Source organism: Miniopterus schreibersii, assembly GCF_964146895.1.
Source record: "Miniopterus schreibersii genome assembly, chromosome: 9".
Lineage (NCBI taxonomy): Eukaryota > Metazoa > Chordata > Mammalia > Chiroptera > Miniopteridae > Miniopterus > Miniopterus schreibersii.
In genome coordinates, this window is record NC_138118.1 from 32011632 (window position 1) to 32023911 (window position 12280).

At 37.9% G+C, this 12280-nt stretch overlaps 1 protein-coding gene across 6 annotated transcripts in view; it reads right to left on the reverse strand.

The window, feature by feature from the left end:
- HECW1 (HECT, C2 and WW domain containing E3 ubiquitin protein ligase 1) overlaps positions 1-12280 on the reverse strand; it is a 584554-nt gene that overhangs the window by 10065 nt on the left and 562209 nt on the right. For all 6 annotated transcript variants that reach the window (XM_081147958.1, XM_081147956.1, XM_081147957.1 and 3 more), the window contains one exon: positions 8602-8748. In XM_081147958.1, the coding sequence (XP_081004084.1) occupies positions 8602-8748 (147 nt within the window). The remainder of the gene's footprint in view (positions 1-8601; positions 8749-12280) is intronic.

The following is a 12280-nucleotide window of genomic DNA, read 5'->3' on the forward strand; positions in this document are numbered from 1 at the left end:
CTGAAAGTTCATTGTTGGTGTATAGGAATGGCACTGATTTCTGGATGTTGCTTTTGTATTCAGCTATACTGCCAAATTCATTTATCAAATCTAGCAGTACTTTGATAGAGTCTTTAGGGTTTTCTGTGTAGAATATCATGTAAATAATGACAGTTTTACTTCCTCCTTTCCAATTTGGATACCTTTTATGTTTTCTTCCTGTCTGATGGCTGTGGCAAGGGCTTCCAGAACTATGTTGAATAAGAGTGGCGAAAGTAGCCATCCCTGTCTGGTTTCTGTTTTTAAGGGAAATAGTTTTAGTTTTTGCCCATTGAGTATGATGTTGGCTGTATGTTTGTCATATATGGCCTTTATTATGTTGAGGTATGATCCCTCTATTCCCACTTTGCTTAGAGTTTTTATCAAAAATGGGTGCTGGATTTTGTCAAATGCTTTTGATATTTCAATATATGATCATATGATTTTTGTCCTTCATTTTATTTATTTGATGTATCACATTTATTGATTTGGGTATGTTATACCAGCCTTGCATCCCTGGAATAAATCCCACTTGGTCATGGTGTATGATCTTTTTAATATATTGTTGGATCCAGTTTGCTAGTATTTTAGTGAAGATTTTAGCATCTATGTTCATCAGGGATATTGGCCTGTAATTTTCTTTCTTTGTAGTGTCTTTATCTGTTTTGGGGATTAGGATGATGCTGGCCTCACAAAAAGAGTTTGAGAATTTTCCATCCTCTTGAATTTTCTGGAATAGTTTGGATAGAATAGGTGTTAATTCTACTTTGAATGTTTGGTTAAAATGACCTGTAAATCCATATGGTCCAGGACTTTTGTTTGCTGGGAATTTTTTGATTACTGCTTCAATTTCATTAGTTGTTATCAGCCTATTCAAATTTTCTGCCTCTTCTTAATTCAGCTTTGGAAGATTGTTTCTTTCTAGGAATTTGTCCATTTCCCCTATATTGTCCAATTTGTTGGCATACAGTTGCTCATAATATTTTCTTACAATGCTTTGTATTTCTGTTGGGTCAGTTGTTATATCGCCTCTTTCATTTCTGATTTTATTTATTTGGGTCCTCTCTCTTTGTTTCTTAGTGAGTCTGGCTAAAGGTGCATCAATCTTATGTATCTTTTAAAAGAACCACCTCTTGGTTTCATTGATTTTTTTGTATTATTTTTTTAGTCTCTATGTCACTAATTTCTGCTCTGATCTTTATTATTTCCTTCCTTCTACTTTCTGGGGGCTTCTCTTGCTGTTCTCGTTCTAGTTCTTTTAGTTGTTATGTTAGATGGTTCATTAGATCTTTTTCTTGTTTCTTGAGATAGGCCTGTAATGCTGTGAGTTTTCCTCTCAGGACTGCTTTTGCTGTGTCCTGTGGATTCTGGGTTGTTGTCTGTTCATTTTTGTTTTTTCCACAAAGTGTTTGATTTCTTCCTTGATCACATCGGTAACCCATTCATTGTTTAATAGCATGCTCTTTAGCTTCCATGTGTTTGAATATTTTTGAGTTTTTTTATAGTGGTTGATTTCTCGTTTCATGGCATTATGATCTAAGAAGATGCTTGATATGATTTCCATCTTCTTGAATTTGTAGAGGCTTGCCCTGTGCCCTAACATGTGATCTATTTTTGGGAATGTTCCATGTGCACTTGAAAAGAATGTGTATTCTGCTGCTTTGGAATGAAATGTTCTATAAATGTCAATTAAATCCATTAGGCCTAGTGAGTCATTTAAGGTCTGTGTTTCCCTGTTGATTTTTTGTCTTGAAGATCTATCCAATGCTGACAGTGGAATAATTATTTGTTTAAAACTAAACAAAGCAAATAAACAAAACAAGCTAAGCAAAACAAAATTCTTTAAAATAAAAATTAATTAAAAATTTTAAAAAATTATAAAATTTTAAAAGAAGAAAAAAAAGTTTTCCTCCTCTTTCTCTTCTTTCCAAGGGTAAAAGAGGGAAAACAACAACAACAACTGCAACAAAACAAAACAAAACAAAAGAAAAACAGGAGAAAAAAAAGTCAATCAGCTAAATTTCTTCTGGGCAGCTTATGTGGCTCTCTGTTTTGTATGCTGTTTTCCGTTCTCCTTGCAGGTACTTGTGTATCAGCCAATGTGAGTTGCTGTCTAGATTTGGCTCTGGTGTCCTTAAGTAGTTGGTTATCTGAGGTTCTCTGTGGACCACCTCCTCTTGTCAGCTTGCAACCTTGCAACCTTGTAGTTGCCTGGTCTTACTCCAGAGTCTTCTGTAGAGTCTTTAGTGTGCAAGGTGGCTAGTGTAGCCCAGGGTATCACTCCTTTTACTTAAAAATTTTGCTCTCAGGTACTCACTGGGGGGAAGTTGGTCTTTGCTTCTCAACCAGTTTCTCTTTCTCTACCCTGTCCTCTGATTCTAGTTCCCCATGCACTGACCTGCTGCAGTTTCAGATTGATTTCAATCTGTTGCCTTTTCTTTATGGGCTGTTTCAGCAGCCTGTGCTCAGTGGGTTTGATTAAAAATCCTTCCAGTGAGCCCTTTGACCACCTAGCCCCAGCAGGGCTCTTTAGCTTTTCCTCTTGTTCCCATACAACAGTCCCTTAGTGTCTTATTCTTGTAATGTCCTCCTGTGAGCTTTTCTCCATTCCCCCTGAGGATTGTGCCCTGTAGGGGATATCCTGGGTCTCAGTGAGCAGAACCGGTCCCTTTCCTGTTGGAGGTGGTGCTCATTGGCTGCAGGAAAGACAAGCATGCTCTGCCTTTCCCTTCCCAGATCTGGTTGGCTGGTAGCATCAGACGTGCCCTTCAAACAGTCTACTATGCAGACACCAACCCTAGCGTCTGCTGATCTGTCAGCCCAATGCAAGCCAGGAAGGTGGGAGCCAGTTCAGTGATTGAAAACTCAAAAATACAAAAGCAATACACAAGCACAGAGTCTGCCCTGCAAAGTCTGGCCACCCACCCACCAAGGCACTTGCAGGAGGGAACCCAAAGTCAGCTCCATGCAACTCCGTACACCGCTGATCTCGGTAAAGCTGGGAAGGCTCCATGCTCACCACCATGGCTTCCCTCAGGGCAAATCAAAAATCCCAAAGCCTCCCCACTGGGAGCTCAGGGCCAGAGGGCTTTCTTCCCTTTCCCCCACCACACAGATTAAATGCTTTCTCAGGCTCAACACAATGCTTTACAGGAAGGCAGAGGGTCCCTGTGTGTGGCTGCTCAGTGCAGACCTCTGGTCTCTTAGTTTTCAGGTGCCACACACTTTGGGACAGCCTTTCCTATGGTCAGCATCCTGAGCATTAGATGCAGGTTGAGGCTGCCATTAAAAGCTTTGTTTTTCTAGGAAGGTGCAGTCCCTTTCTGGTGGGCACACCACTCCCTTGAGTCCCTCTGCCCTCTGCACAGGGCACTCCTTCTCTTCTCCTCCACTCAGGGTTTGAGATCCCCGCCTTTGGATACCAGTCTGCACTCCTGAGGGGTGTAACTTTGCAGCCTCAGAGCCTTGGGCCTTGGAGCCCAGCACAAGGGCTTCCGTTTTAATTCCTCCCCCTCACCAGACTCTATGATGTTTCTTCAGTGTTCCCTACTTGCAATATGTACACTCAGGTATGTTTCTCTGTTTTTTCGAAGCTGGTTACATAGTATTTTAGGAGTAAATTGAGTCCATGGCTGGGAGCAGGAGCTCTCTGCTTCTTCTCACAGTGCCGCCATCTTCCCTCCCCCACTTAAATTTTTAAGTAAATTTGCATTTTAAAGACAAAAATGCCTAAATCATTTTGAAATGACTCAATAGTTATTAGTATTACCTTTCCACTTAAAAAGTAACCTCTCCTCCAAGTCAAACTATGACTTATTTCCTAGGAATGAGCATTAAAAGCATTGTATTTTTCTACCCTTTCCCCATCACTTCCTTTCTCCCTTATTTAAAAACCTGGGAGAAACCTGCTTTGTTAGGGTTCTGAGCTCTGGTATTCCATCTCCTTGTTAAATATATCAGGCACAATTGAACACCTGTAGTGGATACCCTCTTTATTTTTTATTTTTTTATTTTTTGCTATGAGAAGGCTTTTTTTTTTTAATTTTATTATTTAAAATATTACAGATGTCCCTTTTTCTCCCCAATGACCCGTTCCACCCTGCTCCTTCCCCCTCCCCAGTCCCTCTCCCCACCATTGTCCATGTCCTTGGGTTGTGTATATATGCACATAAATTCTTTGGTTACTCTCTCACCCTCCACCCACACACCCTCCTCCATCCTTCTGACATTCATCAGTCTCATCTATGCTTCCATGTCATTGAATCTATTCTGTTCATCAGTTTATTAAGTTCTTTAGATTCCACGTATAAGTGAGATCATGTGATATTTGTCTTTCCCTGCCTGGCTTATTTCACTTAGCATAATATTCTCCAGGACCATCCATACTGTCCCAAAGGGCATGAGATTCTTCTTCTTTACAGGTGCGTAGTATTCCATGGTGTAAATGTCCCACAGCTTTTTTATCCACTCATCTACTGATGGACACTTGGGCTGTTTCCAGATCTTAACTATTGTAAACTGTGCTGCTATGAACATAGGGGTGCATATATTCCTTCGGATTAATGTTTCAGGATTTTTAGGATACATTCCTAGGAGTGGAATCACTGGGTCAAACAGCAGCTCCATTTTTAATTTTTTGAGGAACCTCCATACCGTTTTCCGTAGTGGTTGCACCAGTCTGCATTCCCACCAGCAGTGTACTAGGGTGCCCCTTTCTCCACACCCTGGCCAGCACAGGTTGTTTGTTGGTTTGTTGGTGGCAGCCATTCTGGCAGGTGTGAAGTGATACTTCATTGTAGTTTTAATTTGCATCTCTCTGATGATTAGCGACGTCTAGCATTTTCTCATGTGTCCCTTGGCCATCCCTATGTCTTCTTTGGCGAAGTGTCTATTTAAGTCCTTTGCCCACTTCTTAATTGGGTTGTTTGTATTCCTCTTGCTGAGTGCTATGAGTTCTTTGTACACTTTGGAAATTAGCCCCTTATCAGATTCATCCCTGGCAAATATGTTTTCCCAGACCGTGGGGTTCTTTTGTATTTTGAGGCTGTTTTCTTTGCTGTGCAGAAGCTTTTTAGTTTGATGTAGTCCCACATGTTTATTTTTTCCTTTGTTTCTCTTGCCCTAGGAGATGTATCAGTGAAAAGTCCACTACGTGGGATGTCTGTGACTTTACTGCCTATGTTTTCTTCCAGGATTTTTATGGTTTCGTGACTTACATTTAAGTCTTTTATCCATTTTGAGTTTATTTTTTTGTGTATGGTGAAAGTTGGTGGTCTAGTTCCATTCTTTTGCATGTATCTGTCCAATTTTCCCAGCACCACTTATTGAAGAGATTGTCCTTACTCCATTGGATACTCTTGCCTCCTTTGTCAAATATTAACTGACCATAATGGCGTGGGTCTATTTCTGAGGTATCTCTTCTGTTCCATTGATCTATAAGCCTGTTGTTGTACCAATACCAGGCAGTTTTGATTACAGTGGCTTTGTAATATAGTTTGAAGTCTGGTAATGTGATCCCTCCCACTCTGTTCTTTTTTCTCAAGATGGCTGCAGCTATTCGGGGTCTTTTTTGGTTCCATATGAATTTTCAAAATGTTTGTTCTAGGTCTGTGAAATATGCTGTTGGTATTTTCATAGGAATTGCATTAAATTTATAAATTGCTTTGGGTAGTATAGACATTTTAATGATATTAATTCTCCCAATCCATGAGCATGGTATCTTCTTCCACCTGTTTAAATCTTCCTCTATTTCTTTTTTCAGTGTCACATAGTTTTCTGAGTACAGGTCTTTTACATCCTTGGTTAAGTTTATTCCTATGTATCTTATTTTTTTAGTTGCAATGGTAAATGGTATTGCTTTTTTAGTTTCTCTCTCTGAAAGTTCATTGTTGGTGTATAAGAATGCCATTGATTTCCAGATGTTGATTTTTTATCCAGCTACCTTGACAAATTCGTTTATCAAATCTAGTAGTACTGTGATGGAGTCTTTAGGGTTTTCTATGTACAGTATCATGTCATTTGCAAATAATGACAGTTTTACTTCCTCCTTTCCAATTTGGATACCTTTTATGTTTTCCTCCTGTCTGATGGCTATGGCGAGGACTTCCAGTACTATGTTGAATAAGAGTGGTGAAAGTGGACAGCCTCGTCTTGTTTTGGTTTTTAATGGAAATGGTTTTACTTTTTGCCCATTGAGTATGATGTTGGCTGTAGGTCTGTCGTATATGGCCTTTATTATGTTGAGGTATGATCCCTCTATTCCCACTTTGCTGAGAGTTTTGGTCAGAAATCGGTGCTGGATTTTGTCGAATGTTTTTTCTGTGTCTGTTGATATGATCATATGATTTTTGTCCTTCATTTTGTTTATGTGATATATCACATTTATTGATTTGTGGATGTTATACCAGCCTTGCATCCCCAGAATAAATCCCACTTGGTCATGATGTATGATCTTTTTAATGTATTGCTGGCTCTGGTTTGCTAGTATTTTAGTGAGCATTTTAGCATCTATGTTCATCAGGGATATTGGCCTGTAATTTTCTTTCTTTGTAGTATCTTTATCTGGTTTTGGGATTAGGGTGATGCTGGCCTCATAAAAAGAGTTTAGAAATTTTCCCTTCTCTTGAATTTTCTGTAATAGTTTGAATAGAATAGGTGTTAATTCTTCTTTGAATGTTTGGTAAAACTCGCCTGTTAATCCATCAGGTCCAGGACTTTTGTTTGCTGGGAGTTTTTTGATTACTGCTTCAATTTCATTAGTTGTTATCAGCCTATTCAGGTTTTCTGCCTCTTCTTGATTCAGCCTTGGAAGGTTGTATGCGTCTAGGAATTTGTCCATTTCCCCTATGTTGTCCAATTTGTTGGCATACAGTTGCTCATAATATTTTCTTACAATCCTTTGTATTTGTGTTGGATCAGTTGTTATATCACCTCTTTCATTTCTGATTTTATTTATTTGGGTCCTCTCTCTTTGTTTCTTAGTGAGTCTGGCTAAAGGTGCATCAATCTTATTTACCTTTTCAAAGAACCAGCTCTTGGTTTCATTGATTTTTTTGTATTGTTTCTTTAGTCTCTATGTCATTAATCTCTGCTCTGATTATTATTTCCTTCCTTCTACTTCCTCGGGGCTTTTCTTGCTGTTCTCGTTCTAGTTCTTTTAGTTGTTGTGTTAGATGGTTCATTAGATCTTTTTCTTGTTTCTTGAGATAGGCCTGTAACGATATGAATTTTCCTCTCAAGACTGCTTTCGCAGTGTGTCCCATAGGTTTTCGGTTGTTGTCTGTTCATTTTTGTTACTTTCCATGAAGTGTTTGATTTCTTCCTTGATTTCCTTGGTAACCCATTCATTGTTTAATAGCATGCTATTTAGCCTCTATGTGTTTGAATATTTTTGAGTTTTTTTATAGTGGTTGATTTCTAGTTTCATAGCATTGTGATCCAAGAAGATGCCTGATATGATTTCAATCTTCTTATATTTGTAGACACTTGCCTTGTGCCCTAACCTGTGGTTTATTTTTGAGAATGTTCCATGTGCACTTGAGAAGAATGTGTATTCTACTGCTTTGGGGTGAAATGTTCTATAAATGTCAATTAAATCCATTAGGTCTAGTGATTCATTTAAGGTCTGTGTTTCCCTGTTGATTTTTTGTCTTGATGATGTGTTCAATGCTGACAGTGGGGTGTTAAAGTCCCCCACTATGATTGTGTTGCTGTCAATCTCCCCTTTGAAGTCCCACAAGAGATTTTTTATATATTTGGGTGTTCCTGTATTGGGTGCATAAATGTTCATAAGGGTTATTTCCTCCTGTTGGATTGATCCTTTTAGTAATATGTAGTGACCATCTTTGTCTCTCATTATGGTCTTTATTTTGAAGTCTGTTTTGTCAGAAATAAGAATTGCTACTCCAGCTTTCTTTTCCTTTCCATTTGCATGGAATATTTTACTCCATCCCTTCACTTTTAGCCTATGTGAGTCTTTTGCTCTCAGGTGGGGGATACCCTCTTTAATCAAACCAGTGGTGGATGAGCTAGTGACTCATATTATTCTCCACTATGGCAGGGAAAGAAGATCCAAGCCCTGAAAAAACATTTACAGCCTCTTGTTTATGAACTGGAAAAGTTGAATGATGGCAATTTTTGGTGCACAGGAAGGCTAGCAGCTGTCATTGTCCCCTTGATTTACACCCTTGGCATTAATTATGTGGCACAAAGTGACACTGTAACAAAATAAAAATTTAGTAAGAGTGGACAATGCTTTCCAATGACTTCACTTCCTTGAATGAAAAGAAAGGGCAACATGCACATATCTTGACAGGAAATGTTGTATATTTTCATATCTGGCACACCACCAGCACACAATTTTGTGAGAACATTTTTACTCCTGTGGTAACAAGAGATGAGTTTCCCAGAGAACTCTGACCTCTCATTTATCCACCTCAAGTAGGTACTCTGCATTCTGGTGAGTAGAGCTGAGCCCTTTGCCTGCCTTGGTTCTTTGTCTCCCTTTTCCTCCCTCAAAAGATATGTCTGGTGATAAAGGCCTTGGCCAGAAGCATGCTTTCTCCCATCAAGGCTGGGACTTACCTCATAAAAGCCCCGCACCAGGGCATCTGTCTGCTGCACCACACCACGCTCTACTCTCCACTTCACCATCCTCTCAATGTACTCCTTCTTGTTCTTTTCTGTCACCTGGATGTTGGCTCCTCCAGATTTTAACTCCCTTTCTGTTACCTTGTAGGAAAACAGAAAGATTGTGATGCTTGTTAACTAAGTTATCAGTAAGACATATCGATTTTAGGTACATGACCTATATGCAAAAAGTCCTCTTCACATGAGTTCAGCGTTAATACCTCATGACTTCTTTTCTTTTCCTGGAAGTTACTAAAAAGATTCTGGTTGTTCTAAGCAGATATTAAGTACCTGGAAAGAGCTGCCTTTTTTTTTTTTAATTTTGTATTTTTTTTATAATGAGGAAATATTTCCTTAACTCAAGAGGCATAATAGAAAAACAAAATGTCTCTAGTGGTCTTTAAATGGAGCTGAATGTTCCTATACTACTGTCAGATACTTGATTTTCCAAGTTTTAAAGGAAATTCTTAACAGTCACCAGTTTCCCCACCCACAGCAAATCATTGGAAGCAGAACAGGATAGGGTGAGAAGATGGTTTTTAGAGTTGGGTAAAATAGTGATTGAAGAATGACAGCTGGACTTTAAGAAAAGAAACAGAGAATGACATTGACTTAGTATGATGATGCATGTTTGTTAGGACAAGTTTGAGTCATCAAGAAAAGTTACGGGCAGGAGATCCAAGATGGCAGCAGATTAGGTGAATATTACACTCAACTCCTCCCAGGACAAAAATGGAATTACAGCTAAAATATAGAAATATCAAACTGAATAACCAACTGAAGCCTAGCTGAATAGACATCTTATAGCCAAGGATATGCAGAAAAAGTCACATTAAAACTGCTCCAAAGAAAAAAGCGTAGGTCTGGTCATAAGCAGCATTTGACATTAACCTGAACCAGAGTCCCTCCAAGGATGTTCCAGAGCCAACACTCCTAGTGGCCAGCTTTAGACAATATCAAAGCAGGATCCAATTAACTTCACAAGTGGCATATCCAAAGGGAGATCTTGACAAACACTAGAACATTCACTACAACTCTTACACTGAAGATGGGCTCAATCTTCTCAGTAAGCTGAGGGTCGACTACTCACACAAATGGACTGATAGCAATCAAGACAGACTCACTTATAACAGGAGGGTCCACAAAACCCACACAAGGGATATTCCTGGAGTACCCAGTTCAGGTGATCAAGGAGACTATGTCACTGAGTCCCACAAGACACCTACTACATAAGGACACCTTACCAGGAATGTGAGCAATAGCAGATCCACCTAATACATAAAAACAAACACAAAGAGGCAGCCAAAATGGTGAGATCAAGAATCATGCCCCAAATGACAAAACAGGAGAAATCTCCAGAAAAAGAGCTAAATAAAATGGAGGCAAACAATTTACCAAAAAAATGGTTATAAGAATGCTTAAAAAACTTAGTGAGAACTTCAACAAAAGATAGCATGCATAAAATGGGACATAGAAACCATAAAAAAGAGCCAGTCAGAAATGAAGAGTATACTATCTGAAATGAGGAATACACAAGAAAGAATAAATAGTAGGTTGGATAAAACAGAGAATCAAATCAATGTCTTGAAAGACAAGGTAGAATAAACACCTAATCAGAGCAGAAAAATTAAAAAAGAATCCAAAAAATGAGGATAGTTTAAAGGACCTTTAGGACAACATACAGTATAACAACATCTGCATCATAAAGGTAGCAGAGGAGAAGAGAGAGAACAAGGGATTGAAAACATATTTGAGGAAATGATGACTGAAAACTTTCCTAATGGGGTGAATGGAAAAAACAGAAGTCCAGGAAGTGCAGATAATCCCAAACAAAATGAGCCTCAAAAGACTCACGGCAAGAACCAGCAAAATTAAAATAACAGAGGTTAGAGACCAAAAGAGAATCATAAAAGCAGCAAGAGAAAGACAGTTACCTACAAGGGAGCTCCCAAAACACTGTCATCTGATTTTTCAACAGAAACATTTCAGGTTATAAGTGATTGGCATGAAATATCCAAACAGATGAAAAGAAAGGATCTACAACAAAGACTACTTTACCCAACAAGGTTATCATTTAAAATGAAAGAGAATAGAAAGCTTTCCAGACAAAAAAAAGCTAAAGGAGTTTGTTACCACCAAAACAGTATTACAAGAAACATTACAGAATCTTCTTGGAAGAAAACAAAGAAGAAGAAAAGGAAGAGGAGGCAGAGGCAGAAGAGGAAGATAAAACAAAAAGAGAGGAACATAGTTAAAAGAATAAAATAGCAATAAATATGTACCAATTAATAATCACTTTAAATGTAAATGGATAAGAAAACAAGACATATATATGCTGTCTAGAAGAGACTCACCTCAGAATGAAAGATTCACAGAGACCAAAAGTAAAAGAAAATTGGTATTTTATGCAAATGGAAATCAAATATAAAGCTGGGGTAGAAATACTTATATCTGTCAAAATAGACTTTAAAAGAAAGGCTATAGTAAGAGACAAAGAATCACTACATAATGATAAAGAGATTAATTCAACAAGAGGATATAACCCTTGTAAACATTTATCCACCCAACTAAAAAGAACCTAAATATATAAAGCAACTCTTGATGTATATAAAGGGAGAAATTGACAATAATACAATCACAGTAGGTGATTTTAACACCCCATTGACATCAATGGATAGATAGTCAGACAAAAAATCAGCAAGGTAACAGAGGCCTTAAATGACACACTAGATCAGATGGATTTAATTGATATCTTTAGAGCATTTCACCCCAAAGCAGCAGAATATGCATTCTTTCAAGTGCACATAGACCATTTTCTAAGATAGACCACATGTTAGGACACAAAACAAGTTGCAATAAATTTAAGAAGGCTGAAATCATATCAAGAATTTCCTCTAACCTTAATGGTATGAAACTAGAAATCAGTCACAGGAAAATGCCCCCCAAAACACACAAAAACATGTAAGCCAAATAACATGTTACTAAAAAATGAATGAATGGGCTAACAGTGAGATAAAAAAAGAAATCAGGATACCTTGAAGCAAATAAAAATGAAACCAAACAACCCCAAATTTATGGGTCACAGAAAAGACCACCCTAAGAGGGAAAATCATAGCATTACAGGCCTACTCCAAGAGACAAGAAAAATCTCAAATAAACAATCTAACTTTACACTTAAAGGAACTAGAAAAAGAACAACAAACAAAGCCCAAAGAGAGTAAAAGAAAGGGAAAATAAAGATCAGAGCAGAAACAAATGAAATAGAGTCTAAAAACAAAACAAAACAGTACAAAAGATCAATGAAGCCAAGAACTAGTTCTTTGAAAAGATAAACAAGATAGGCAAGACTTTAACCAGACTAATGAAAAAAAAAAAAAAGAGAGAAGGCCCAAATAAATAAGATCAAAAATTAAAGAAAATAAATGTGATAAAAGATGATTTGACCTTGGGTGACCTTGGGCACACATGCAATATACAAATAATTTATCCAAGTAATAATGCACACTTGAAACCTAGGTGATCTTATTAACCAATATCATCTCAATAAATTTAGTAAAAAATAATTAAGAACTGACTCCACAGAAATGCAAGGGATTTAAGAAAATATTATGAACAACCATAGGATAATAAAACA